Source organism: Pan paniscus, chromosome 5, assembly GCF_029289425.2.
Source record: "Pan paniscus chromosome 5, NHGRI_mPanPan1-v2.0_pri, whole genome shotgun sequence".
NCBI lineage: Eukaryota > Metazoa > Chordata > Mammalia > Primates > Hominidae > Pan > Pan paniscus.
The window spans coordinates 126,101,417-126,129,008 of NC_073254.2; the positions used below are offsets into that span (position 1 = coordinate 126,101,417).

The 27,592-nt window shown below is 41.4% G+C and overlaps 1 protein-coding gene across 3 annotated transcripts; it reads left to right on the top strand.

The window, feature by feature from the left end:
- The first annotated feature begins 3,176 nt into the window (after nucleotides 1–3,176).
- PRDM1 (PR/SET domain 1) lies at nucleotides 3,177–27,592 on the top strand. 3 transcript variants are annotated; one of them, XM_003824342.5, is made up of 7 exons: nucleotides 3,179–4,250; nucleotides 5,866–6,114; nucleotides 13,310–13,429; nucleotides 16,980–17,232; nucleotides 22,507–23,615; nucleotides 24,053–24,181; nucleotides 24,593–27,592. In XM_003824342.5, the coding sequence occupies exons 1-7, from the start codon at nucleotides 4,209–4,211 to the stop codon at nucleotides 25,166–25,168; spliced, it is 2,478 nt and encodes an 825-aa protein (XP_003824390.1). In that variant the 5' UTR covers nucleotides 3,179–4,208; the 3' UTR covers nucleotides 25,169–27,592. The 3 variants fall into 3 exon arrangements, with proteins under 3 accessions (XP_063461035.1, XP_003824390.1, XP_003824391.1); XM_063604965.1 differs by lacking the exon at nucleotides 24,053–24,181 and having other exon boundaries at nucleotides 3,177–4,250; XM_003824343.6 differs by lacking the exons at nucleotides 3,179–4,250; nucleotides 5,866–6,114; nucleotides 13,310–13,429 and adding an exon at nucleotides 16,535–16,774.

Consider the following 27,592-nt stretch of genomic DNA (forward strand, 5'->3'; position numbering starts at 1 on the left):
TCTGTCTGAATATTCACTATGATAAAAACATAATTAGAAGGGAAAGCAAATTTTGGAAACCCCAAACCTTGGTTTCCCCACAAGTCATCTGGAAATGATTAGTATTGCTATTATCATTTATTAAGTTGGTAGATGCTGAACTAAAGGAATAGTTTAAAAAATAATTTTAAAATCATATATAAATGATTAGATGAGAATACAACTGTCTTTCTGAAGGGAGGGCTAAAAAAGATATTAATACTTAGATGTAATGATACAGGTGGTTCTATAAATACTCTGAGACCTTGGACATCCTGTGGGTTTTATAAAGTCCTCTGGAGAACACTTACATCTTCATTCCTAGGGTGGGAAGGGAGCTCTACTTGTGTTCTTGAATTTACTTAATTTTTGTTTCCCTTATGTAGGAAGTCAAAACACTGACCTCATTCCAAAACATCCAACAGCCCCCGAAGGTCACCGTCCCAATGTTTAGGCCCTGAATATGTTTGTCAAAAGTTTTTGGGAGGTGAGCTGTGTCATGAGAAGGAAGCTTGTGCTATTTTTAAATTGATTCAACTCATCATCGAAACATATCATACACATATCACACCAATGACACACACAGGCTGCATTGTAACATAGCATGTGTCATACATATATTCTCTCTCACTCATACACACATACTCGCTCTTCTTGTCCGGCTTTTAAAAAGGAAGGCAGCCAGAAGGCCAAGCCCAGTGATTTGAGTTGAAAAGGCTGTTAAAGTTTAAAAACCAAGTGTCCCTCTAGTTCTCAGCCTGGCTTTGAGACACGTGGGAGGGCTTCAAAGCCTCAGTGCCCCTCTCTCAGGCTCAGGCTTACAGTTGGTCCCCAAATGTTTACCAGCATGAAGATGCCTAACTTACAGGAAGCGGGAAATGGGTGTGGGGGGTGAGGGTGGGTGGGTGGGTAGGGAGTAGGAAGAAGAGGGTGGGGGGGGTTATTCTCTTGATGTGGTTAGCCTGTCATTGACCTTGTTTGGGTATGGCAGGAGTTGAATGAGAAAATGAAAACATGTTTCATCTTGGGTACATTTCATCCCTTTTTTTTAACTTAGGAAAAAAAAAATTCCTTTCGAAAAAAAAAATTTTTTTTCCCCAAGTGGAGTTCAGGTCTCCAGATTTGGTACTCAATTTCCCTTCATTCTACAATAGTCCTTTCCCTATAGAGTCATCTGGCCACCAACATTGCAATTCCCAATCCACCCAGGAACTGGGAGAGGAAAAAAACTGGCCCAGTAGCTGAAACCGAATTAAAATTGGCTGATGGAACTGTTGTGATGATGCCATCCACGGGAATAGACGAGAATTTCTGAGAACAGAACTATTTGGCTCATTCATGATTTGCTGCCATTGTGAACACTTTTAATGTGAGAGCTCTGCCTGAGAAATGCTGATTAATAAAGATAACTGAGGTTCTTTTCGGTGTTCTAACTTGGGGGGAAATAATATAGTGACTAAAAATGCACCAAGTTATTACTTAGAAACAAACCCTTTGAGACATAAGATTCCAGACAGTGGCAGCCTCTGATAGCTCTCTCTGCACAGCTGTACTGCTGCCAGGGTCTCCCAGCTTTAGTCAGCAGTAAAAAGGTGTACTGCTCAGGCCCTCTGGAGGACCGAGTGAAGTTCAGAGGTCAGTCCCTTTTATTCCCCCTTAATGGTTTTGTGCTGGACAATACCTAAATATTACAATATGGACATGTTTTTTCCTATTATGGAGCAAGCTTCCTTTCTTTTATTTCTTCTTCCTTTTTGGTAGCTTTCATTTTAAATGATGATATCCATCATTGACTACTATAATCATAGTCAAAAGTTGGTTTGGAGGTTTTTTTTTCCCAATCACTTTAAGACAAGAAGCAAACATGTGAAGGACTTTACATTCCAACACTCTGTGTCTGAAAATTTACTTTCCTTGAAGTTCTACCCGTGGCCTTGTCCAGCTCAGCTGGGACACCTGGAACTAATTTTAGGGTTGCCTGGCTAAGCCCCACACTGGTATTTGAAGTTTGCGTCCTCCCTAGACTAAAGCCCATTTCACCACCTCTGAAGGTGAGTGCAGGCTGATATTAATTAACAGTGAGTTGATTCACTGGCATCTTCCAGTCATTAAAGCAAATATTTGGCTTAAAATGGCCTTCTTCCCACCTCAAATATCAAACTTTTTGCCTATTCCCTTACTCTATCATGGTTGACTCACCAGCAGTTGCATGATGGTGTATGTGGCCTAAGAACAGAGTTTGATTCTAAAAGGGAAGTGAAATACTCTTTAACATCTGCAAGTGAGACTGTTTGAACAGCAGGCCAGCCTTCAGTATGACTACATTGTTTTTCTGTCCATTGTGGTGCTGACTCAGCATCAGTTAATAAACCCTCTTGAGCAGGCTGGATTTCTCTTGTTTAATTATCAGCTTGGAGCTTTCTGAGGACTCTTAGGAATTGTTCATTCAGTTTTCCACCCCTAGCAGATGTGCCTTCTAAAAGTCCTGCTTCCTCTTGGTGCTAGCGTCCCCTCTGGCATAACATGCAATCACAGGTGGGCCACGCAGCAAGCAGGGAGTGTGTGCTAATCATGTCCCCTAGTGGGAATTTAATTGTTCTGTACTGAGAGAGAGATTGCAGCAAGACTTTAGACACCATTTCCTGGCAAATAATCTTTTGCCTCTCCCCCTCTCCCCTAAAAAAAATTCTAGAAAAGTTTTCTAAAAGTGAGAAAAGAAATTTTAAAGATAAACAGACATACTTTTTAGGATTGAGTTGGGCTTTTGTTTTGCTTTGTTTCATTTCTTCCTGTAAACAAATACTCAGATGTCCATTTCATTGTATGACTAAGTTGGTATCATTAGGTTGGAACTGGGTGTGTGTATGTGGGTGTGTGGGTGGGTGGGTGTGTGTGCACACGTGTATTTAAAATGTTAGAAAAGACATTGCAGGTCGAAGGAGAGATGATTTTAAAAAAAACCTACCTATGGTAAGGCAAGCAGGAAAAATGGAAGACCTGGATTTCAATGATCTAAATAATAATTGAAATGGGGTGTTTGCTATAAACATTGTTTCTCTGAATTAAAGGATTCCTTGCTGAAGGCACAAGACCATTGAAGGAAGTAAAGCATCTGGTTTGTTTTGTAATGAGAAGCAGGAATGCAAGGTCCACGCTCTTAATAATAAACAAACAGGACATTGTATGCCATCATCACAGGATGTCCTTCCTTCAACAGAGGACTGACTGGGCTGGAGGAAAAGCTGGCCGGGGCTCAGAATAAGCCCCACTAATTACTGCCTCCGACCGCTTTCCACTTGCAGTGATCAGTTCAATATTCCTCTGAACTGTGAAACGATTAATGCTCTACATTTTACTTACACTCCTGGGAAGTCAGCCTGTGGGTTCTGGGAGGAGAGGAAAGGAAAACAAACATTAATCTGTAGAATTATAACTTTTGCCTATTTCCCTATTTACTAAATAGTTAAAAGAGGAAAGTTAGTTCTGCCAAGTTTGAACGTTAGCAGGAGAAATGGAATGTTACTACAGCTTGAGGACCAGACAGCTCCACTGTATTACATTAGCTGCAAAAACAATTTAACTTGCTCTTTTGAAGTAAGATTTGTGTCTTTTGTACCTGGGGATTTGAGCTGAGAAATCAGAAACTGTGTAGGTAAATTTTAAGTTTCCTTAATTTAAGGAACGTGCGCCCCCTAATTCTGCCGCGCCAGGAAGGAGGGCGATCTGGAGTGTTTAGAATACAATAGAGCCCAAGTAAGCGTTGAGGTTAAGTGCCTTCAAAGGGAAGTAAGAAGATTCCAAGTCAATGTTGAAATACACATGCGAAGAGAGGAAGCTCTCGGCGGCTGTGCTGGCAATCTGGGGGAAAGCCCTGGGCTCGGCCAGGTGGTGTTGGCCACGTTGGCCACGCCCCCACTTCGCGCAGCCGAGTGGCTAAGGAAATCTTAAGCAGGGAGGGGAAGCCAGACGGTTAACACAGACAAAGTGCTGCCGTGACACTCGGCCCTCCAGTGTTGCGGAGAGGCAAGAGCAGCGACCGCGGCACCTGTCCGCCCGGAGCTGGGACGCGGGCGCCCGGGCGGCCGGACGAAGCGAGGAGGGACCGCCGAGGTGCGCGTCTGTGCGGCTCAGCCTGGAGGGGGACGCGGGGAGAATGTGGACTGGGTAGAGATGAACGAGACTTTTCTCAGATGTTGGATATTTGCGTGGAAAAACGTGTGGGTACGACCTTGGTAAGGAACTTGAATTTTTTTTTTTATTCTGAAATTGATCTGAAAACTTTATTTTCTTTTCCTTTATTATTATTATTATTAATTTTTTTGGCTAATGTCGCAGTAGAAACATGCTTCTGCTTTAGTGCACTTAGTGCTGTCAAACATTTGTGAGACTTTCCTTATGAATCATTAACCCTTTCAGTTCTAGACATAATTGCCAATTCATTGAAATTTCAGTAGTGGTTCCAGCTCACACTCGTCAAACTATTCCGGGTTGGCTGAAGTTTTCAATTTTATTTTATTTTTAACATGTGTTTGGCGTCATGACTCTACATGTTGGAACTAAATAAAAATAAGCAGGTTTGCTTAAATCATAACTGAGGGAAAAACAACTTTGCATCCAACTTTTTTTTTTTAAGAGCATCCTATTTAGAGAAGTGGAAGAATGTAACAACCTCCTTGAAGGACTTCCACAGAATGTTATGTTTACATTTGAACAAGCACACATTCTTACATGGAAATGATACCCATATTCCTCATTTTTATCAAACATGTCTATATGAGAAAACCCTTACAGAAGTTGTTTACCTTTTTTTGCCTTTGGAAAACACTTTTTTTCTGAGTGTGAGGAAGGATTTTGGGGGAATATCCTCATCAATGTACAAGTGGAAGCAGAGCTTGTACTCCAAGTCTTCTTAATTTGTTGTAACTTTAGTTACAGTAAACTGTAGTCCATCAGTGACTTCTGGGAATTCATACACTTTCAGATTTAAATGGAAAGTGCTATTTGTAGCTGAGGGCTCCTAAAGGAATTCTCTCCAGGGAATTTTATTGAACGGTTTTATGTTTTGTTTTTGCCTTTTCAATTTGGTGTGAGATGCTTGCAAGTCAGAAGACACTGCAGGCTGTTTTCCCCTTCACCCATTTTTCCTCCTCTTTTCCTGTGGTCCAAGTGATTTCTAAGAGGCCGTAGCTCAGTGATGCTGGCAGGATGCAACCCTTTTCAGTCTTCCATGTGAGAGGATGAAAGAGAGCTCGCAGCAGAGGGAGGAGGCAGTTGTTTTGAAAGTTGTTTTGCGTTGGGAGCTGGTGGGAAAGTTCAGTCTTCCCCATTTGGAAAAGGCAGGCTGGGTTCCGCTCCTGCCCCACACGCGCTTTCCATTTTTAGCTTCATTCAGAGGCAGACAGAGCTCCTTCCTCTTCCTCTCCTTGTTTGTGACACTTTTCTGAGGCAGCTTTTCCACAGTGCCGAGGGTCTGGCGGCCATGACCCCAGGCATTCTGGGACACTGGACTGTGTGCCCAGAACATTTTTCTGCCATGAGAGGTAAAGCCAGGGATTGTTCAGAGGTGATTCTTTTTTTTTTTTTTTTCCTTTTCCCCACAGTGAGGTTGCCACATTCTTTTTTTTTTTTTTTTTTTTTTTTTTTTTTTAACTAAGAGTAGCATTTAAAAACCTTGCTTCTTTTCAAGGCAGTTTACTTTATACGGCTTTTTGGCTCTTTCTCAACTGTACCAAGCACTCTGCATCTGCTTTTAAAGTCTTCAGACTACTGTATTAGTCATAGCCTCTCAGAGGGAGCCACAGGAACGGCGGGACAATGGGGATTAAAGGCCTTTCCTTTCTCTTCCAGGCTGCCCCCAAGTGTAACTCCAGCACTGTGAGGTTTCAGGGATTGGCAGAGGGGACCAAGGGGACCATGAAAATGGACATGGAGGATGCGGATATGACTCTGTGGACAGAGGCTGAGTTTGAAGAGAAGTGTACATACATTGTGAACGACCACCCCTGGGATTCTGGTGCTGATGGCGGTACTTCGGTTCAGGCAGAGGCATCCTTACCAAGGAATCTGCTTTTCAAGTATGCCACCAACAGTGAAGAGGTAAGCCTCTGGTTTATTGACAAGAAGATTTGGGGACCTGGTGCCAAATCTCCCTACTTGCCCTTGAGGCCTTGTATATCTCTGAAAACCTCTGAGAATCTGTAAGTATCAGTAAATAATTGATTGCTCTATTCAATTCTTGCATTGCTTTCTCTTTCCCTAAACCATTTCCTTCTCATTTCCTCCAGCCTTCAACTGTTCCGTACTAATTAGTAAACAGTTAAATATTTTGGCAAATTGACATGTCTTAGAAAAGCAACTTGCAGCATAGGGTGGGTGAAATTGTCAGTGAACTTCAAGAAAGCTCTGGGCCCACTGGCCCTAGTGTCCCTGTTGTACAATATCTCTTAAGGGAGAAAACTTTTTCTTGGAAAAAAAAGTTTTAATGTTTCTTTTGTCTGTCTTTGGTAATTAGTTGGCTTTACCCTTTTTAACAAGCCAGCTTTATTAGCTGGGTTTCTAAAACTATCCTCAAAACTTTGACGTGTTTATGAAGTGAAGTGATGGTATAAGCCGAGAAAGGGGGTCATGTAAAAGTGTCCTCTGTCTGGATGACTTCAGAGCTAACCACTGTTTATCTGCAGCAGCTCCTTTGCTGGGGCTGGGCTGGCAGGCCAATTCCTTACTGGCCTCTGAAGTGGGTACACTCTTTGTTGTTTCAAAGGGGATGAAAACCCAAACTTGGAATGAGCAACTGATTTGTGTTTACCTTTAATATAAAGATTATAGCTAGGCGTGATGTTTAGCTGTGAAATAACTTGCAGAACCACCTCTTTTTTTCAGAATTTGGCTTACTGTAGTTGCACTTACTAGTCTACTACTGGGTTGAGTTGAATGAAAGGACCCCTCAGCAGACTTCCCATACCACCATTAGCACAGAGCCCTGTCAATTCTATTACTTCCTTCAGAAAGTAGGGAAAGGGGATGGTTGGCCGTAGAAATCCAGAATTTGCTACTGGGACTATTCCTTACAGCCATGTCAAATCACTTTCCCCCTTCCCTAAGGAACAGTATTTGAAGGAATCCGGGAGACTAGGAAATGCTTTGTCTCTTTCCTGTTTGTGTGTCTGAGTCCAGTGTTTTTGGTGAGGGGGAGACACAGCTGTCTAAAATTAAATAGAACAACAATGCTTAGTCTTTCTTTTTTCCCCCACTGCTGCGTGAATGGAGGCAGATTTTATAAAAAATAAAATTTAAATTCTAGTTGTAGTTGAATGTTACCAAAAAATTTAACCCCAGAGGTCAGCCTTAATTATACCTCTTCCTGAAAGTAATGCTCTTCTTATAGAAAGTCTCTCAATATGTGGCCCTTGGAATGAATGTAGGATTTGTTTGGGTATATGAAGTTTGACTATGGCTTTAAAAAGTGTAGTGTGTTTTTTCCCCATATCAAGTTTGACCAAATATTCGTCTGTTCCCAAGGTTCGTTTGTGCTGTGTTGCCCTGTCCAGTCCTTTGGGACTGAAGTAAAAATCTCCATTCTGTGGGTCATCTTTGCCTTTTAATTCTATAATGTTCTTATCGTCAGTTCAGCTCTTAGCTTAAGTTTTTCAATTTCCGTCATTCTCCTTTAAAATCATAGCTAAGTCAAGTAATGCTCTTAGATCATTGAGTTCAAGGTTCAGAAAGACAGTCACTTACCCAAAGGCATATAGGTAAAGCCAGACCGGGGACTTGAAGCAAAGTTTTTCTGCCTTCTCCAATGAGTGCTTCTCGATTATGCTACACTGGCCCCTCTTGGTGTCACTGTGGTTTTAGTTATCATCTTAATATATTTCAGACCAATCCTTAAGCTATTTTGTGTTTTTTTTCCCTCTGAATGTATAACTTCCTATTTCAATATATTAAGCAACCAAAAAACAGACAATGCCTGTGTTCCTGAAGAAGGTCCTTCGAAACTAACCTAAGAGGTCAGGGTTCTCTTATCCTATTTCCCTATCTTGCATTTAACTGAAGCGCTTGAATAGAGGATAGTATGTCTTTAAACCCTAATCATAAAGTCAAGCAAGGAGTAAACTTGAATGTAATACTGTCTTAAGCTTACTCTGGAATTTGTACCTGTTTTTCTGTTTCTCTCCTTTGTTTTTGAACTTTGGGAAAGGACAGCTTCCTTTAGAAGGTGAAAGAGGATGGTGCAGTTGAGCCATTAAGGGGTAGGATAGCTGCAAACTAGTTCCGGGACAGCAACATTAAGGATTGATGAAATGTTTACATTATCTTTATTCAGTTAGTTCTTTAAGTTCCATGAGCCATTGAAATAGGAAGAGTCTTTCTACATGTACTTTTTATCTGACTTATTAATCTTGCCCTTCTTTAAATGTTTTCGTTTAAATAGCAAAAGATGTTACAATATGTACTATTGTGCTGACATACTGGGGAATTTTTTTTTTACAAGACCATTTTTCATTATGAATTTGTACCATGTGTCAGCACCTTTTTTTTTTTTTTTTTTGGTTAAAACAAAACATACAAATCATATTTCTGATCTTGACCCTCATTTTTAGATTGGGTTTAGAATCATTCTGCACCTTTAATGAAAAACTGTTCTTACTTCCTATTTCCAGAACTGAAATCAAATATAGACCTACTATTCAAAACTTTGAAAATGTTTTAAACTGATGGGTTATTCTTTTATGGGGGTTTTCCCCTTGTCCTCCTGAAATAATCTCTTATGACTACTTGACTACAGAAAAATCAGTTCAAGCATTTATATTTTAGAAGCGTTACCCTGTAGTTTCTGCCGTCGGTTGAGACTGCTTGCACTCAAGAGGCACTGTGGCTCTGTGAGTCTCACCTCCCTGTATCGTGGCTGATAAACATCAGACAGATTGTGAAGACTCCTTTGGTGTCCATTCTGATCGAAGTCCATTATTAACTCAAGCCATCTGTAAAAAGTATCTCACCATAACATGCAATTCTCTCTTCATGTTGCCTTTTATTTGAGAAATGATGTACCAAGGCATCACCATGTCTCCTTTAATAGAAAGATAATGAAGAAGGAAACCTTCTCCAAACAACTTTGTTCACTTCACTCCTTTTAAAAATGGGGTGATTGCCGGGCGCGGTGGCTCACGCCTGTAATCCCAGCACTTTGGGAGGCTGAGGACGGCAGATCACCTGAGGTCACGAGTTCAAGACCAGCCTAGCCAACATGGTGAAACCCCATCTCTACTAAAAATACAAAAATTAGCCGGGCATGGTGGTGGGCGCCTGTAATTCCAGCTACCTGAGAGGCTGAGGTAGGAGAATCGCTTGAACCTGGGAGGTGGAGTGAGCCGAGATCGTGCCATTGCACTCCAGCCCAGGCAACGAGAGTGAAACTCTGTTTCAAAATAAATAAGTAAATAAATGCCATTGCACTCCAGCCCAGGCAACAAGAGCAAAACCCTGTTTCTAAATAAATAAAATAAAATAAAAATGAGGTGATTGCAGGCTGAAGGTCTTGGTCACTACTGAGTTCTAGTTCTCTCAAGACAAACATTCATATGGTCAAAACAGAATTATAATCTAACGAGTCATTCTTATAGAGTGGGATTCGGGGAGGGAAAACAGATAGCTAGTAATTTAAATGATCTTAATGTAATTTGGGGAGAGGATGATCAGATGACATTTAGACTTGGATATAGTTTCTGCTTCAAACCCACGCTGTGTGTGTCTGTTTGCATACTCTCTAAAGAAGGAATTTGAAAGAAAAAAACAAAAAACCTATATTGTCCTTGTTATCAGCCTTCCATTAAGCACTCCAACTCAACCCATCCTAAACTGTCAAATCTCCTTCATTGTGTAAAATTGAAAAGAAGCCCTGTGTTTTGTCCGGAAGCTGTGGAAACTGTGGACGGCGGGGTGTGTTCTGTAACTGAGGCCACAGACAGAAACAAATCTGCTCAAGTGGTGGAGGGGTCTGCACCCCACATAAAGAGCTTCTGTGGGAGCAGGTGAAGCAAGGAGGTATTGAAGCCGGGTGTCCTCTTGCTGTTGAGTTTATAGAAGGCACAGAGCGGCCTGTCCCCAGCAGTAATTCTTTAGGACCCTGGTCAGTTCCAGTGAAGTTTCCTTCTTGAGTTAGGTGAACACATTCTTTGTCTTTTTAGCACTGTGAAGTTTAAGGTACACACCAAGTTCCTCCTTAGTATTTGCTTGGTTCAAAGATAAACTGTTACAAACTATGGGTCAGGGAGATGGGTAGTCTAAGATGCACATTCCGGATCTTTCTAGGACCAGAGGGAGACTTAGTACTTGGTTTTTTCACTTCCCTTTAAAAACAATCCTGGTTCCTGTTCCCCCTCCAAAGTTACCTGGACAAGCACCATAGTCTTAGAGTTTCAGCTTTTATGGCGTCTGTGTCTCAGACGTGCATTTGAGATGAAGATGTTTACTGTATATTAGAACGCTAGACTTAGAATGGATATAGGTGGTTTGTAAGCGCCTTCCAGTTTTGAAATTTTATGATTTTGTATCTTTATCTATAGGTGTGAGTTTATATGTGCCCTATAGCACTGTATGTAATTGAAATTTAAAATATTAGGGCGCTCTGTCCCTTTCCTAATGATAACCTAATATTGAAGCTCTTTAATTTGTCTGGGGTTTGAGGATTATCATAGACCTCTCTTCTACCACAGAGCCTTCTCTTTTTAATTGTTCTCCTGTCTTGCCTGTTGAATTGAATTTGTAAGGTTAGAGATGGCAAGAGCTACTTCCGGTGCTGCTTTATAGCTTACTAGTGACGAGTCTATAGTTGTGCTCAAATAGGTATTGGGTAGCTTATGCTTTCTAGTTGACTTCTTTTTGGGCACAAGAAAATGTGTGTAAGATGGATAACTGAAAACCTAGAGGCCCATTCTGTAAAAGAATGGCAATTTGGAAGAAGAACCACGACCTCAGTGCAGTGCTCCGTTTTGGTAATCAAGCTCTGACTCCCAAGACACCATCTGTAAGAGACTATAATTTAAAGCAAAGTTGATGAACCAGTTGAGTGCCTTTCTTAAAATTACTGTTGTAAAGTAGATATGTTGAAAATATCAACTGCTAATTATTGGCTCACCAACAAATGGCATGATTTGTTTTTCCTGTTTGTCATTCTAATATTATGGAATAATCACTGAAATATGAATGTTAAATGATTTGCATGTCATAGAATTCAATTCCATTAATTTTCCAAATTAATTAGATTCAATAATAATATGTCCAAAACAATGAGCCTCTGAATAAGTCTACTAAAGCTTTAAATATATATATTTATATCTCAAGACTGCTCTGAGATACTCTTGTCCCCAGTAGTTTTACTGCCAACAAATACCAATAATGACAAACGGTGATTAAAAGGGCAGATAGATGTAAATGAAGGCAGAGGAGGAGGATGAAATGAACATCTGCTTTTTTCAGCTCTCTGACAGAAATTCTTAAAGGACCAAAAATAACACTCTTGTTTCAACTTACGTTAGGTGTAGGAAAATTTTCTTTTTTTCTCTTTCCAGTCTGAGTATGCTTCATTGATTTGTATATTGAATACTAAATTGTTTTAGAAAAAAAATCATTGGCTGATAAGACACTTAAATGAGAAAAGCTAGTCTGTCACAGGCATGTAGGTGTGCCATATCTATTTAAATAGAGGTTTAAATTATTGATGAGACTTAATGAGGAACTGGTGTATATTGTAACCAAAATTGTAGATTCCACTGTGAACAATCTTTGTGCATGGATCGATTCACATATTTGAGTCTACCATTTCAGGTACACGAATGTACAGGAGCTACTGGGAATATAAAAACTGGAAAATAAACATTATCATCTATTACCACTCCCTCCTCCTTGGTCCATTTTAGTAAAGAATTCAGTAAAGTGATAGGTAGGCTATCTTGAATGAGAAGAAAATAAAACTAGGAAAGTGAGAGAATAAAAACCAAAACAAAACTGTAACTGCAAGCTGTTGTAAAGGACTACTCACAGAGGAGTTCTATTGAATAGTGACGAATTGCTTCCTGATTCACGGTTGGTGATTTTTTTACCCCTTCAAAGAGAACTTTATTATTAAGGAGGAACTGGTATAGTTAACATGTTTCTTTAGCAAGGCCCCACAAAGTTAAAATGTGTGATGCATCCAGTCTGAGGTCATTTCCTCAGATCTTAGAACCTACAGCTTTCCTCCGTATAAACTTAATTTCAAAGGAGGGCTTTTGGCCAGGCATGGTGGCTCAGCCTGTAATCTCAGCACTTTGGGAGGCCGAGGTGGGAGGATCGCTTGAGTCCAGGAGTTTGAGACAAGGCTGGGCAACATGGTGAGACCCCTTCTCAACAATAACAACAAAAATTAGCTGGGCGTGATGGTGCATGCCTGTAGTCCCAGCTACTCAGGAGGCTGAGGTGGGAGGATCTCTTGATGCCAGGAGGTCGAGGCTGCAATGAGCTAAGATCAAGCCACTGCATTCCAGCCTGAGTGATAGTGGGAGACCTTGTCTTTAAAACACACACACACACACACACACACACACACACACACACACACACGAGGGCCTTTGACCACTCTTGAGTAGAAGACTCGAGAAGAACAAAGTAGAAGGCCAGAGAAGAACAAAGTTACTTGAAAGATCTCTTATTAAAGAGAATGTACAAGCTATGAAAAACACACACACACACACACACACACACACACACAAACCTCATCTGGAATGAAAAAAACATAATGCATTTGGTTTCTGGTTCCTTAGGCTGTTATGGAACAACCAAAGAACATTATTTTGGTTTCTGAGGTCAGAACTATTTTATTCCCCTCAAGCACACTATGCTTATGGTTTGAGGGAGAATGAGAAATAGGAAACTAGGAACAGGCTGAAATGGTCTAATCTTGACCATCTAATTCTGCAGTGTCTTATTCTCATTCTAAAAGAGAATGGTTATATTCGCTGTTCTAGCATAAAAAGTAATGATAAAAATAAAAGATCCTGTATTACCAGACAATAATCCCCTAGACTGTTTTAATTCTTGGTTGAGTATTTGCTTATGATCTCAGACTTTAAAAGATGGTCTCCCCCTATGGTGAAGCTTGTTAATTATGTAGGCATCATTAATGTCTGTTTACTTATCAAAATTTTATCATTGTTAGTTGTATTACTACTTGACAGTCCAATTTATTTAATTGAAAAGATTGGTTAACATTTTATAGTTAAAGTAATTGTTTCCTGTGTTTTTTCCTGTTTAGGTTATTGGAGTGATGAGTAAAGAATACATACCAAAGGGCACACGTTTTGGACCCCTAATAGGTGAAATCTACACCAATGACACAGTTCCTAAGAACGCCAACAGGAAATATTTTTGGAGGGTAAGTAAGGGAAATTTCTTCAGACCCATTAAATGTTAGGAAAAAATGGAGCTAAAAGAGCTGGGTGGCTCACCTTTCTCATCCTGTGCTGAGAAATGCTGGGGCTCACCCATAAGTATCCAGCATCCCCATGGACACAGGGAATTCTGAACAAATGTGATGAAACCGATTAAATGTTTGGCCTGTAGGTGGTTAGTGATGGAGATACGGGCTATATGTGAATCTTGATTTTTGCAATTCATTAGAGCTTTGTAATGAAAGGAAACAGTTTGTTGCTTGCTTTAAGGATAGGTTCATTTGCATTTCTCCGCAAGGAAGTAGTAATGAGTTACCAAGCCTTAGATTTCACCCCTTTTTGATTTCTTGCTGACTTAACTTTAATTGAATGGAAGAGTTATCACAAATGAATTATCTTTTTGGTTTTTTTTTTTTTTTGAGATGGAGTCTCACTCTGTCACCAGGCTGGAGTGCAATGGCATGATCTCGGCTCACTGCAACCTCCGCCTCCCAGGTTCAAGCAATTGTCCTGCCTCAGCCTCCCGAGTAGCTGGGACTAAGGTGCGCGCCACCATGCCCAGTTAATTTTTGTATTTTTAGTAGAGGCGGGGTTCCACTATGTTGGCCATGATGGTCTCGATCTCTGGACCTCGTGATCTGCCCACCTTGGCCTCCCAAAGTGCTGGAATTACAGGCAAGAGCCACCGCGCCCAGCCAGGAATGACAAATGAATTACCTTATAAGTAAATACCATTAAGGAAGGATAGCTGGAAGATGGGTTGAGGGGAATGGAGGACCACAGAACTAGTCCTATTTAAATACATGTGCATGGTAAAATGATTCCATTTGACAATAGGTTAATTATCTCATAGCATAAGGAAAATGCTTAACAGTCATATGCAAGATGATAAGCTTTCCTATAGCATCCAACCAAAAGATCTAGCCAGTACAATTTCCTTTGCTATATTAGGGTTAGAAAGGCCCCCAGAGGTGAACCAATTAGATGGAATCCTTGAATAAAACACTGGATTAGCAGTGAACAGAAAAAAGTCAGATTGCTTTCCTTCTTCCCATAGATGTCTCAGGGATATTTAGTTTCCTCAGAAGATAAAGAATTTAGTAAGCGTTTTTTTGTGCATACTTACATGAAATGTACATTATTTGAATTCTTTAAAAAGAAACAGCTGCATGATAACAAAAATTGTGTTATGCTTGCTTTAGCTGGTATTTTTGCCTAGAACGATTATATCGTTCGGACAAGAAGCTATTCCTAAGAAACAATATTTTTAATCCAGGAAGTTTTTCATTTTTAGAAATTTATCTTACTATTTCCCAAGCAAAAGAGGGTAGTTACATGTGCTCACAATTTTTATCTAATAATTATTCCTCCTTAAAATATATTAATCACCTGACTTACAATGGTGGAACCATGAGTGCATTTTTGCCTTTATTGTCAATAACGTCTTCTCAGAAGTGAGCCACAAAGGTGCATAGTTCTTGGAGTTAAAGGTCTGAATTAAGACAATCCAGCATAAGTCTCATTAATGTGTGATTATTTTGAGAAAAGGCAAGAAGCACCTAAGAATCTCCCCTCACTGTCCAGTTCCCTGTTTCATTTAAAGATTCACTATAAGTAACTGAAAGGCTTTCCTTGGGAGGATTTATTTGAATCAGTCTTTCACATGCAAAGGATATTGTAGAACATCTCGTTTTTGCTGGCAGGAATATGAACATCTGTTGTGAGGAAAGAAAAAGTTTCATGCAAATTACACTGCCAAAGAAGGGATGTTCAAGTTGAGAAACCAGTGACATTTCTTGTAACTGTACTATGAATCAGCGCATTTTAATCTTCTAGATAATATATGGAAGTGCAGGAAGGTGGTAGGAAACGGTGTTCATTTTACATATGCGTTATTTTATTCTGTGTGAGTGACTTCATGGCACCGACATTGCTGTTTTTAAATGAGGATACAGTAAATTGCAGTCCGAGGAAGGCTAACTGGAATCAACATACCCGTAGCTTTAGAAAGCAGTTTCCGCACCAGCGAAGAGTACAAGAGCGATGGAACCCCATGTTCCTGGAAGTTTGCACATCAGAGTAAACAAACTTGAAAACCCCTCTTGATAGCAGAATTCACCCAGCCTTGTTCCATTTTCTCTTAACAAAACACACCGCAAAAGCTCTCACAAGCTGCTTTGATGAAGCCACATGTATTTCCCCCTTCACAATTTACAGGAAGTTACTCTTAAAAGAAAGTGATTCTGGTGTTTACCGCCTGTGTTAAAGGGACAGAGTTCCTTTTTATTTCTGATAACGTTTGAGCGAAATACAGAAACTATCTGTAGACTAGCATAGTCGGTACGTGAGTAAGGAAAAGCAATAACCTGCTGTCCGGTGAGCACAAAATTCCTGCTACGAACAGTGCCTTACTGCTGCTTGGAGACTGCAAGTCGCAGATCACACTAGGTATTGACTGATTGTATAAGGAAATTTCTTAAAGTCTAAAGTAAAGGTGGTACCTCCTAAAAAGAGGGGAAGAGAGAAAACTTTGTGTGGAAGGATAAGGAGTGTGTTTATAGTTTCAGTAAGAGTGTACGTTTTAATTTTTCTTCTTCCTCTGCCTCTTTGCCAAGTAGCCTGAGTGCATCTGTTATCCAGAAGTAGTATTACTCTAGGACAAACTTCAAATTCTTCATTCTGCGTTGCCTTTAAGGAACAACATACTTTCTTCCTGTTCTTTTTCCAAAAACACACGCCTATGGCTCTGTGTGTGGTGTTTTAGCCAGCCTCCTCCCAGATAAGGGGTTCCCTTCCCTCCTTTGCATTGAAAGGAAAGTGCAAGTCTGGACATGTTTATCAAGAGGAAAAGTGACTTCTCAGTAATAGACTGTCAAATTCTGGCTGCTGCCCGAGTGTTCGCTTTGTTATGGCAGGTGAAGTTCACCTTTGCCCCACCCAGTGTTTCCACAAAAAGGCAAGGTTCCAAGTATTCATATGAACAAGTGTTACTTTAGGACTTGGAGGGTTGGGGGTGGAGGATGTTTGCATAGTTGAAGCCTTGGGCGGGGGTGTAGGAAACGGCGAGTACAGAGGCCATAGAAAAAGCTGAGACTCAGTTTGACGTCGTCAGCCGGCTTGGTCTTCTACCCAGTGACTCAAAGCACTAAAAGTCAGCATAATCGGAACTGAAGTCAGTAGCATCGCCCATTTGCCATTCACTGCAGTAGCAAAAGTAGTACTCTGTGGTGGGTTAATCGGTTTGAGGCAGCTCCTTAAATGAACATTTGTGTTTCATTTTTCTGTTATTTTCCCGAACATGAAAAGACGATAAAACTGAAATGGAAAAGGTAACTGACAAAAGTGTGCCTTACCTGTTTCCGCCCTGATTTCTGCTGATTCAAGACTATTCTGGCTAAACTGATTGGATTCTTTTTCTAACTAGGCAGTAGGGGATCAGAAATCACACACGGTACCGGCTGTGTTTATTCTGAGAGGTGCTGGGGAGCTTTGGGTCTGACTTCCTTTTACATGCCTGTCTTCTCTTTTGGACAGATCTATTCCAGAGGGGAGCTTCACCACTTCATTGACGGCTTTAATGAAGAGAAAAGCAACTGGATGCGCTATGTGAATCCAGCACACTCTCCCCGGGAGCAAAACCTGGCTGCGTGTCAGAACGGGATGAACATCTACTTCTACACCATTAAGCCCATCCCTGCCAACCAGGAACTTCTTGTGTGGTATTGTCGGGACTTTGCAGAAAGGCTTCACTACCCTTATCCCGGAGAGCTGACAATGATGAATCTCAGTAAGTGGATTACAGAACAAAAAAATTAAAAATGCCAGTAATGTCGGTTCTGCCCCTTTGAACTAATAACATGTTGTTTAATTATACGGCTTTGTCATGTGTTGGATGAAGTAGGTGGCTTAAGCTAGGGACTAGGAAGAGGAAAAACATTTTTTGAGTCCCTATTAACTATTATGAAACTTGATCATTTAAAAGTATATATATATATGAGGAGCTACCTTGAGTTTTGAATTCAGGATGTTACAGGAAGAAATATATGTCCAATTCTAATTTATCCAAAAGCAGTTGGGAGAATTACAGGGATTGGTCCAGACATGCTGCGTATGCAAGGTATAGCCCTCATCTGTGGTACTTTGGCAGGGCTTAGACTGCATCAAAATATTTATAGATGTACATTTGAGTGTACAGTTAGGATCTGATGTGGAACATTGTAAGATCATTGCTAGAAAAACTTTGTCATAATTTTTCAATATTATTCTAAGTGAATAACCGTAAAGATTTTACATCTTAGCTTCCTTCCTTACAGTAAAAAACTATCTGATCTCTTGATCAGTATTATAGTAGCCACCTATCACTTTATCTTAACAAATTCTCAGTTCCTTAGGTTTATGTGCTTTTACTTCTTTTATTTGATTAAAATTGCTGTCATGACCTCTCTCTGCAGAGGGCTGCATCATTTTAGTCATTCTCAAGTGATCTCTTTGAGCAATTTAAGAATTGCCATAAGATTCTAACCTCTGCTGTAACTATGGTTGTGTGTTCTTGGTTAGACCACTAAATCTTACTAGCAGTTTTAAAAATTATTCCTTTTGGTTTAGAAGTTAAGACTAAATGCTGAAGTTTTTGTAACTTTTGGTTTTGATATCATTTCAAACTTAAGAAAACATTTGAAGAAAAGGACAAAGAATTTCCACTTACCCTTTACCCAGGTTTACCAATTATTGATAAGTATATCCATTTGCTTTACCAGAAGGCTAACTTGTTTTAGTTCTCATTTTCACCTTTGAGACATTTGGAATAAATATCAATGTTAACATAAATTGGAATTTTGACTTTGATTTTAGGACCAATGAACAAGCCAAGTACTTACCCTAGTCATATATAATCCAACTGTATGGTTATTTGGTATTCATTCCACACTTCATTTTACTTGATCTCCCTTAAGATTGCAAGATTGTGTTTGCAGTTTTTCTGAAAATCTGGGGCTATAAAAGCATCAGGACCTCCCCCGTAGGGGAGGTCGTGTGTTTGGGGTCCTTACACAACAGGTTACCCTTGAGCTTCAGGAAAAGAACTGGCTCCCAGTTCCCCAGTTCCAGCTTAATGGGTCTAATCAGGTCCTGACCAAAAAGGTGGCAGTTCTTTTCCCTCATGTCTCTTCAGCGCTCCCTGAGACTCTGGAGACTCTGTCATATCCCTAGGGCTGAGCCTCCCAGGAACCATTTGGCTGTTGTGGCATCTGTGTATGCCATGCCCAGTGCTGAGGACCTAGTAACAAACGACAAATGCACAGGCACAGTGGCATTTTTGTGGAACTCGTATTCCAGCTGTGCGTCTCAGAAGAAGCGTACAGCTCCCTCCTGGCTTTCTTAACATAGTGAGCCACTTCCGCTTAAGGGTCTCCTTACATTCCTTGAGTTTAATCATTCATGGATTCAGAGGAAAGTCTTTTGATTTTTGCTTTTCTTTAAACAGTTCATTTGAGGTGACCTACCCCAGTGACTTTGCACCAACCACCAAGAAACTTTTTTGCATGCTTCCCGCACCCTGTGCCAATCAAGGGAAGGGTTTAAAGGCCTGGCGTTTTTATTCCTCAAAGAAAGGTTTTGCACAGTATTTTAAGGTTCAAGTGCTTCTACTTTGTGTTCAGAAGCAACTGTCATATATACTGTGAAATGACACCTTTTATTTATCCTTTTTTATTTATGCAGTATGTCCCCTTTTATTTTGGCAGAATTTTATCTAAATGGTGGTTTAACATTTTCAAGCACATTTCATTGTCCAATATTCATAGTAAAGAATGAGAGTTAACAATAACCAGTCACATTAAAACAAGATTCCTGCTGCCAGTTGTGAAACCGGTTGTCTTAGGCGTGGCAGCTGATGATTGAGACTGTGATCAGGAAAATTTCCACTATTTCATCAGGCCTAATAGGTAGATTGTGTCTCCAAATGAATTGTGTTGGGTTTCCGTGCTTAAAGCACAATAGAGGTGGAGCAAGAATCTCCATGAGGGCTTAAATGGCAGTGATGGTTCAGGCGGTAGAGTTTGGAGAAGAAGGGATTTGAAACAAACCAAAGGAAAGAAAAGTAAGTAGCCAGAAATCACAAACTGGCATTTTTCTAAAAACAAAGGAAAAGGAATAAAAGAACTAATAAGTTTGAAACCCCTACCCCTCCCAAATTTGGCAGGGGGGGAGGTATTTTTTTTCTATCTATCTAACTAACCCATCTAGAAAACAGTTGACCAAATTATAGACTTCTAAATGTTAATCTGCTTTCTCAGTTTCAGTTGAAAAGAGACTTTGTTTTGCCTACTGCAGAACTTCTAGGTTCTTTCTTATAGTCTTGGGGTTCTTATTATAGATCGAAAATGTGAGTCGGCATAATTAAGCCATTCGGAGTCTTCAGAAGCAGTTCACTCTTGAAATGACTCCGTCCGCCTACAGCCATTTAAGATTTCAGAACAAAAACAGATCTTGATTTTCTTTTTCATGTTAACTCAAGCTGTTGCTGAGTGGGAGAGTCAGAAATGACACCAGCTCCACTGATTACTCAGCTGCTGAAGGATGATTTTTTAAAATGCACCTTTACTGTATATGGACTTCCTAATTTCCACCTGTAGAGCATCTTAGGGAGGCTAACATGTCACTCTGGATGTTCTTTTAGAATAAGATGCAAATCTATTTTTCTGAAGGCATTAGAGATAGCAAACATTTATTGTGAGTTTACTATATACTAGGCACTGTGCTAAGTGTTTTGCATAGAAAGTTTAAAATTCTGGCTTTTTTGTTGGCCCAATCATAAGTTTCATATCAGTTCAATATTCAAATTATATTAAGGTACTTAAGAAGAATCCCTGGCTAAATGTGAGGGGCAGTGCCACAGATGGACTGAAACTTTATGCTTATTGCACATTTATGCTATTATTATTTGTTGAATTATAGAACCAAGGGAGTGTGGAAGCCACTGGAAAAAATATGAGACTTAGATACATAATTTGAGTAAAAATGGCTCAAAGTCATGAGGGTAAAGTTTTTTGTATTTCCATTTTATTCGAGCGGCATCGTTTTTAAAAATCATTATGAATTTGACCCTATATAGAGTTTCCAAATAATTCTTTTTCACCTTCATAAAATTCCTTCCTGTGGCTGTGAGATGCCTTGCCTATCAGTTTTCAAGCTTAGTTGTCTTTCTCATCCTTTACCATTTTAGCTTTAAAAAACAAAAGTGACAATTAGAACTTCCTGCCTGCTGGGCCTCACTGAAAGACCGATATTGGCCTGATAAGGAGATATTTATTTTGTTTTAGTGGCTTCAGAAATCCCTCTCCCTCAGCAAGCTTTCCATCACGGCCCCCCGTCAGCATCTTCCCTGATAGCGTTCTTCTCTGTGTTTATTCTGGGGCTTCAGGCTCGCCCAGGAGGAACTGATAACCGCTGGCAGGAGATAACATTCTCTAAGGGGCTCTCAAATTGGAATCGAATCCCTCAAGCCAGTCAGCCTAGAGAATACATTTAAAGGGTTCAGTTCTGGAGTTTCACAGAGTTCATTTCTAGACCTATCAGATAGCAAGCGTGGAGTTCTTTCTCAACTAAATTCAAGCAGAGACATTTTTTAGACGATGAAGGATATTTGCACAAAGGCTTCAGCATGATCCCCCAAACCTGCTGCCTCTGAAGGCATCTCCACATATTGACAGCCAATGCCTTCAGTGCGTTCCTTGGGCAGGTGTCCTGGCTTGAGTGACTGCCCTCCAATAATCAGAGCTCAAACTAAACATCGTATGTTTTACTTTTGGTTTCCAGGCAAGGCTGAGCAGGGAATTTTCAGTTTTCCCTGCCCAGATGGGTGTTTTTTCCTGAAGGCATCATTTATTGTGTAGCGAGGAGACAGGGCTGGCTGTGGCAGGGATAGTCTAGAACTGTCCTCATTGCTGCTGTTCCTAAATAGTATCTTTACCAAGTAATAACGTGCCGTCTTTGGGAATAAGTGCTTTCCTCTTAGCCTGTTCTGTTTTCTTGGGTGCGCTAAGTAATTGAACTGGCTCAGGAAGTACCTATTGTGGTTTGGCAGAGGTGACTGTCACGCCTTGTGACTCCAGGGGCCAGCACTGCTGGGATCCTGGCTAGACCAGACAGAGCCTTGGTGAAGGGCTTAGGCTGTCTGCACATCGCGAGGAAGGTGGTATTCACTTCGCTAAGCTCCTTGGCATAGGCAGTTTGAACAGGGCTTTATCAAATTCGTATTCAACAAGAGTAGAAGTGAAAATTGATGACTGTGTATTACTTGAAATGAGTCTTAATCTTTCACATTTAGTTCTCAGGGTATGCTGATTTCCTTTAGGTAAACCATGAACATCAGAAAGACTTTTATTAACCTATGACAGGGTCCCCACCCCAGTATTTTTCCACTCCATTAAAATGGAAGCTTTTTTTTTTTTTTTTTTTTCTTTTTTGAGACAGAGTTTTGCTCTTGTTGCCCAGTCTGGAGTGCAATGGCACAGTCTCGGCTCACCACAACCTCCACCTCCCGGATTCAAGCGATTCTTCTGCCTCAGCCTCCCAAGTAGCTGGGATTACAGGTGTGCGCCACCACGCCCAGCTAATTTTGTATTTTGTGTAGAGATGGGGTTTCTCCATGTTGGTCAGGCTGGTCTCGAACTTCCGACCTCAGGTGATCCGCCCACCTCGGCCTCCCAAAGTGCTGGGATTACAGGCAAGAGCCACTGCATCCAGCTTAGGCTATCTTACTCCAGCTTAAACAGCAATTTTCTATCATAAGGTCTGTACTACTGAAAACAGAATCACCCAAGGCTGCTGTTTGTTCTGTCTGTGCTGCCATTGCCTGCATTTTGCTGAGGAGGAAACGGAACTGCACTTTTGAGTGAGTGGCCCAGAGCCTTCTAGAATGAGAGTGCGTTGGAAGCCAGATATGTGGCGATTGTGTCGCCAGCTGTTACTCAGGTTTTCTCAAGAAGGAGGAGCAACTTTGGCAGTTTTGCTTCAGTTCTCTCTAGCCCTCTGTGTAATCGCCCCTTTTTCTTTATTTCAGCACAAACACAGAGCAGTCTAAAGCAACCGAGCACTGAGAAAAATGAACTCTGCCCAAAGAATGTCCCAAAGAGAGAGTACAGCGTGAAAGAAATCCTAAAATTGGACTCCAACCCCTCCAAAGGAAAGGACCTCTACCGTTCTAACATTTCACCCCTCACGTCAGAAAAGGACCTCGATGACTTTAGAAGACATGGGAGCCCCGAAATGCCCTTCTACCCTCGGGTCGTTTACCCCATCCGGGCCCCTCTGCCAGAAGACTTTTTGAAAGCTTCCCTGGCCTACGGGATCGAGAGACCCACGTACATCACTCGCTCCCCCATTCCATCCTCCACCACTCCAAGCCCCTCTGCAAGAAGCAGCCCCGACCAAAGCCTCAAGAGCTCCAGCCCTCACAGCAGCCCTGGGAATACGGTGTCCCCTGTGGGCCCCGGCTCTCAAGAGCACCGGGACTCCTACGCTTACTTGAACGCGCCCTACGGCACGGAAGGTTTGGGCTCCTACCCTGGCTACGCACCCCTGCCCCACCTCCCGCCAGCTTTCATCCCCTCGTACAACGCTCACTACCCCAAGTTCCTCTTGCCCCCCTACGGCATGAATTGTAATGGCCTGAGCGCTGTGAGCAGCATGAATGGCATCAACAACTTTGGCCTCTTCCCGAGGCTGTGCCCTGTCTACAGCAATCTCCTCGGTGGGGGCAGCCTGCCCCACCCCATGCTCAACCCCACTTCTCTCCCGAGCTCGCTGCCCTCAGATGGAGCCCGGAGGTTGCTCCAGCCGGAGCATCCCAGGGAGGTGCTTGTCCCGGCGCCCCACAGTGCCTTCTCCCTTACCGGGGCCGCCGCCAGCATGAAGGACAAGGCCTGTAGCCCCACAAGCGGGTCTCCCACGGCGGGAACAGCCGCCACGGCAGAACATGTGGTGCAGCCCAAAGCTACCTCAGCAGCGATGGCAGCCCCCAGCAGCGACGAAGCCATGAATCTCATTAAAAACAAAAGAAACATGACCGGCTACAAGACCCTTCCCTACCCGCTGAAGAAGCAGAACGGCAAGATCAAGTACGAATGCAACGTTTGCGCCAAGACTTTCGGCCAGCTCTCCAATCTGAAGGTAGGCCTTGAGAGAGAGCAGTCCAAGGGGCTGTGAGTGCATGCTTGTGTTTGTATTTAGCTTGCTTTCCATGGGGTATCGATTGCATTTGCAGTAGTATGAGCCCCCGGTTGGGGTTAGTGGGTATGGATTCCGCCTGGCTTTTGCCACTTCTAGCTCTTTGACTTTGGACAAGTGACTTCCCTTCTCCTGATTTTCTAATGAATAATAAAAAAATTAGGGGTTTGGACTAGAAGATTAGGTGAAACTCCCTGCTAGCCTGTGATTTTTGTGCTTTTAAGAAAAACACCATTCTGAAAACATGAAGATTTCTTCTTTTTAAGACTGTCTTGATGCTTTTCTTAAGATATTTGCATCAACACTTGAGTCTTGGAGCAGAAATGTTAGGTCTCAGAGCCAGCTTGAGAGCAGAGCTAACACATGTGGCTTCTTCCCAGGTCCACCTGAGAGTGCACAGTGGAGAACGGCCTTTCAAATGTCAGACTTGCAACAAGGGCTTTACTCAGCTCGCCCACCTGCAGAAACACTACCTGGTACACACGGGAGAAAAGCCACATGAATGCCAGGTGCGCAGTATTTTCTGGGTAGACCTTCTGACCTTTGTAGAAAATGTCTGTGAGTCACCCTCCCATGTCCTATATAGCCCGTAGTTAAAGCCAACACCAGATTCTGCCTTGTCCCATCCTGGACTGATGGCACTATGGGCCTTCCCAGTACTTTGTATCTGCTGATGACTTGAGATGGCACAGCCAGCTTCCAGTGGGTGGGAAAATGGTAGGGGAAATAAACAGCCCCTCGTGTGCTGTGTGCCCACATCCCCCCGTTTGCTTAATACCACACTGGAGGTACCACAAGGAGGCTTCTCACCTCCTAGGTTGCTGGGCGTTGGCCTGTAAGCCTGCCCCTCCCGTTGGCAACTCTTAATCTTCTGGCCTTCCTGTCTCCCTTCCCTGCTGTCTCTCTCCCCTACACTGTAGGTCTGCCACAAGAGATTTAGCAGCACCAGCAATCTCAAGACCCACCTGCGACTCCATTCTGGAGAGAAACCATACCAATGCAAGGTGTGCCCTGCCAAGTTCACCCAGTTTGTGCACCTGAAACTGCACAAGCGTCTGCACACCCGGGAGCGGCCCCACAAGTGCTCCCAGTGCCACAAGAACTACATCCATCTCTGTAGCCTCAAGGTTCACCTGAAAGGGAACTGCGCTGCGGCCCCGGCGCCTGGGCTGCCCTTGGAAGATCTGACCCGAATCAATGAAGAAATCGAGAAGTTTGACATCAGTGACAATGCTGACCGGCTCGAGGACGTGGAGGATGACATCAGTGTGATCTCTGTAGTGGAGAAGGAAATTCTGGCCGTGGTCAGAAAAGAGAAAGAAGAAACTGGCCTGAAAGTGTCTTTGCAAAGAAACATGGGGAATGGACTCCTCTCCTCAGGGTGCAGCCTTTATGAGTCATCAGATCTACCCCTCATGAAGTTGCCTCCCAGCAACCCACTACCTCTGGTACCTGTAAAGGTCAAACAAGAAACAGTCGAACCAATGGATCCTTAAGATTTTCAGAAAACACTTACTTTGTTTCTTAAGTTATGACTTGGTGAGTCAGGGTGCCTGTAGGAAGTGGCTTGTACATAATCCCAGCTCTGCAAAGCTCTCTCGACAGCAAATGGTTTCCCCTCACCTCTGGAATTAAAGAAGGAACTCCAAAGTTACTGAAATCTCAGGGCATGAACAAGGCAAAGGCCATATATATATATATCTATATACATATTATATATACTTATTTACACCTGTGTCTATATATTTGCCCCTGTGTATTTTGAATATTTGTGTGGATATGTTTGCATAGCCTTCCCATTACTAAGACTATTACCTAGTCATAATTATTTTTTCAATGATAATCCTTCATAATTTATTATACAATTTATCATTCAGAAAGCAATAATTAAAAAAGTTTACAATGACTGGAAAGATTCCTTGTAATTTGAGTATAAATGTATTTTTGTCTTGTGGCCATTCTTTGTAGATAATTTCTGCACATCTGTATAAGTACCTAAGATTTAGTTAAACAAATATATGACTTCAGTCAACCTCTCTCTCTAATAATGGTTTGAAAATGAGGTTTGGGTAATTGCCAATGTTGGACAGTTGATGTGTTCATTCCTGGGATCCTTATCATTTGAACAGCATTGTACATAACTTGGGGGTATGTGTGCAGGATTACCCAAGAATAACTTAAGTAGAAGAAACAAGAAAGGGAATCTTGTATATTTTTGTTGATAGTTCATGTTTTTCCCCCAGCCACAATTTTACCGGAAGGGTGACAGGAAGGCTTTACCAACCTGTCTCTCCCTCCAAAAGAGCAGAATCCTCCCACCGCCCTGCCCTCCCCACCGAGTCCTGTGGCCATTCAGAGCGGCCACATGACTTTTGCATCCATTGTATTATCAGAAAATGTGAAGAAGAAAAAAATGCCATGTTTTAAAACCACTGCGAAAATTTCCCCAAAGCATAGGCGGCTTTGTGTGTGTGCGATTTGGGGGCTTGAGTCTGGGTGGTGTTTTGTTGTTGGTTTTTGTTGCTTTTTTTTTTTTTTTTTTTTTATGTCAAAATTGCACAAACATGGTGCTCTACCAGGAAGGATTCGAGGTAGATAGGCTCAGGCCACACTTTAAAAACAAACACACAAACAACAAAAAACGGGTATTCTAGTCATCTTGGGGTAAAAGCGGGTAATGAACATTCCTATCCCCAACACATCAATTGTATTTTTTCTGTAAAACTCAGATTTTCCTCAGTATTTGTGTTTTTACATTTTATGGTTAATTTAATGGAAGATGAAAGGGCATTGCAAAGTTGTTCAACAACAGTTACCTCATTGAGTGTGTCCAGTAGTGCAGGAAATGATGTCTTATCTAATGATTTGCTTCTCTAGAGGAGAAACCGAGTAAATGTGCTCCAGCAAGATAGACTTTGTGTCATTCTATCTTTTATTCTGCTAAGCCCAAAGATTACATGTTGGTGTTCAAAGTGTAGCAAAAAATGATGTATATTTATAAATCTATTTATACCACTATATCATATGTATATATATTTATAACCACTTAAATTGTGAGCCAAGCCATGTAAAAGATCTACTTTTTCTAAGGGCAAAAAAAAAAAAAAAAAAGAACAATCCTTTCTGAGACTTTGCTTAATACTTGGTGACCTCACAATCACGTCGGTATGATTGGGCACCCTTGCCTACTGTAAGAGACCCTAAAACCTTGGTGCAGTGGTGGGGACCACAAAACAACCAGGGAGGAAGAGATACATCATTTTTTAGTATTAAGGACCATCTAAGACAGCTCTTTTTTTTTTGCCACTTTATGATTATGTGGTCACACCCAAGTCACAGAAATAAAAAACTGACTTTACCGCTGCAATTTTTCTGTTTTCCTCACTAAATACTGATACATTACTCCAATCTATTTTATAATTATATTTGACATTTTGTTCACATCAACTAATGTTCACCTGCAGAAGAGAACAAATTTCGAATAATCCAGGGAAACCCAAGAGCCTTACTGGTCTTCTGTAACTTCCAAGACTGACAGCTTTTTATGTATCAGTGTTTGATAAACACAGTCCTTAACTGAAGGTAAACCAAAGCATCACGTTGACATTAGACCAAATACTTTTGATTCCCAACTACTCGTTTGTTCTTTTTCTCCTTTTGTGCTTTCCCATAGTGAGAATTTTTATAAAGACTTCTTGCTTCTCTCACCATCCATCCTTTTCTGCCTCTTACATGTGAATGTTGAGCCCACAATCAACAGTGGTTTTATTTTTTCCTCTACTCAAAGTTAAAACTGACCAAAGTTACTGGCTTTTTACTTTGCTAGAACAACAAACTATCTTATGTTTACATACTGGTTTACAATGTTATTTATGTGCAAATTGTCAAAATGTAAATTAAATATAAATGTTCATGCTTTA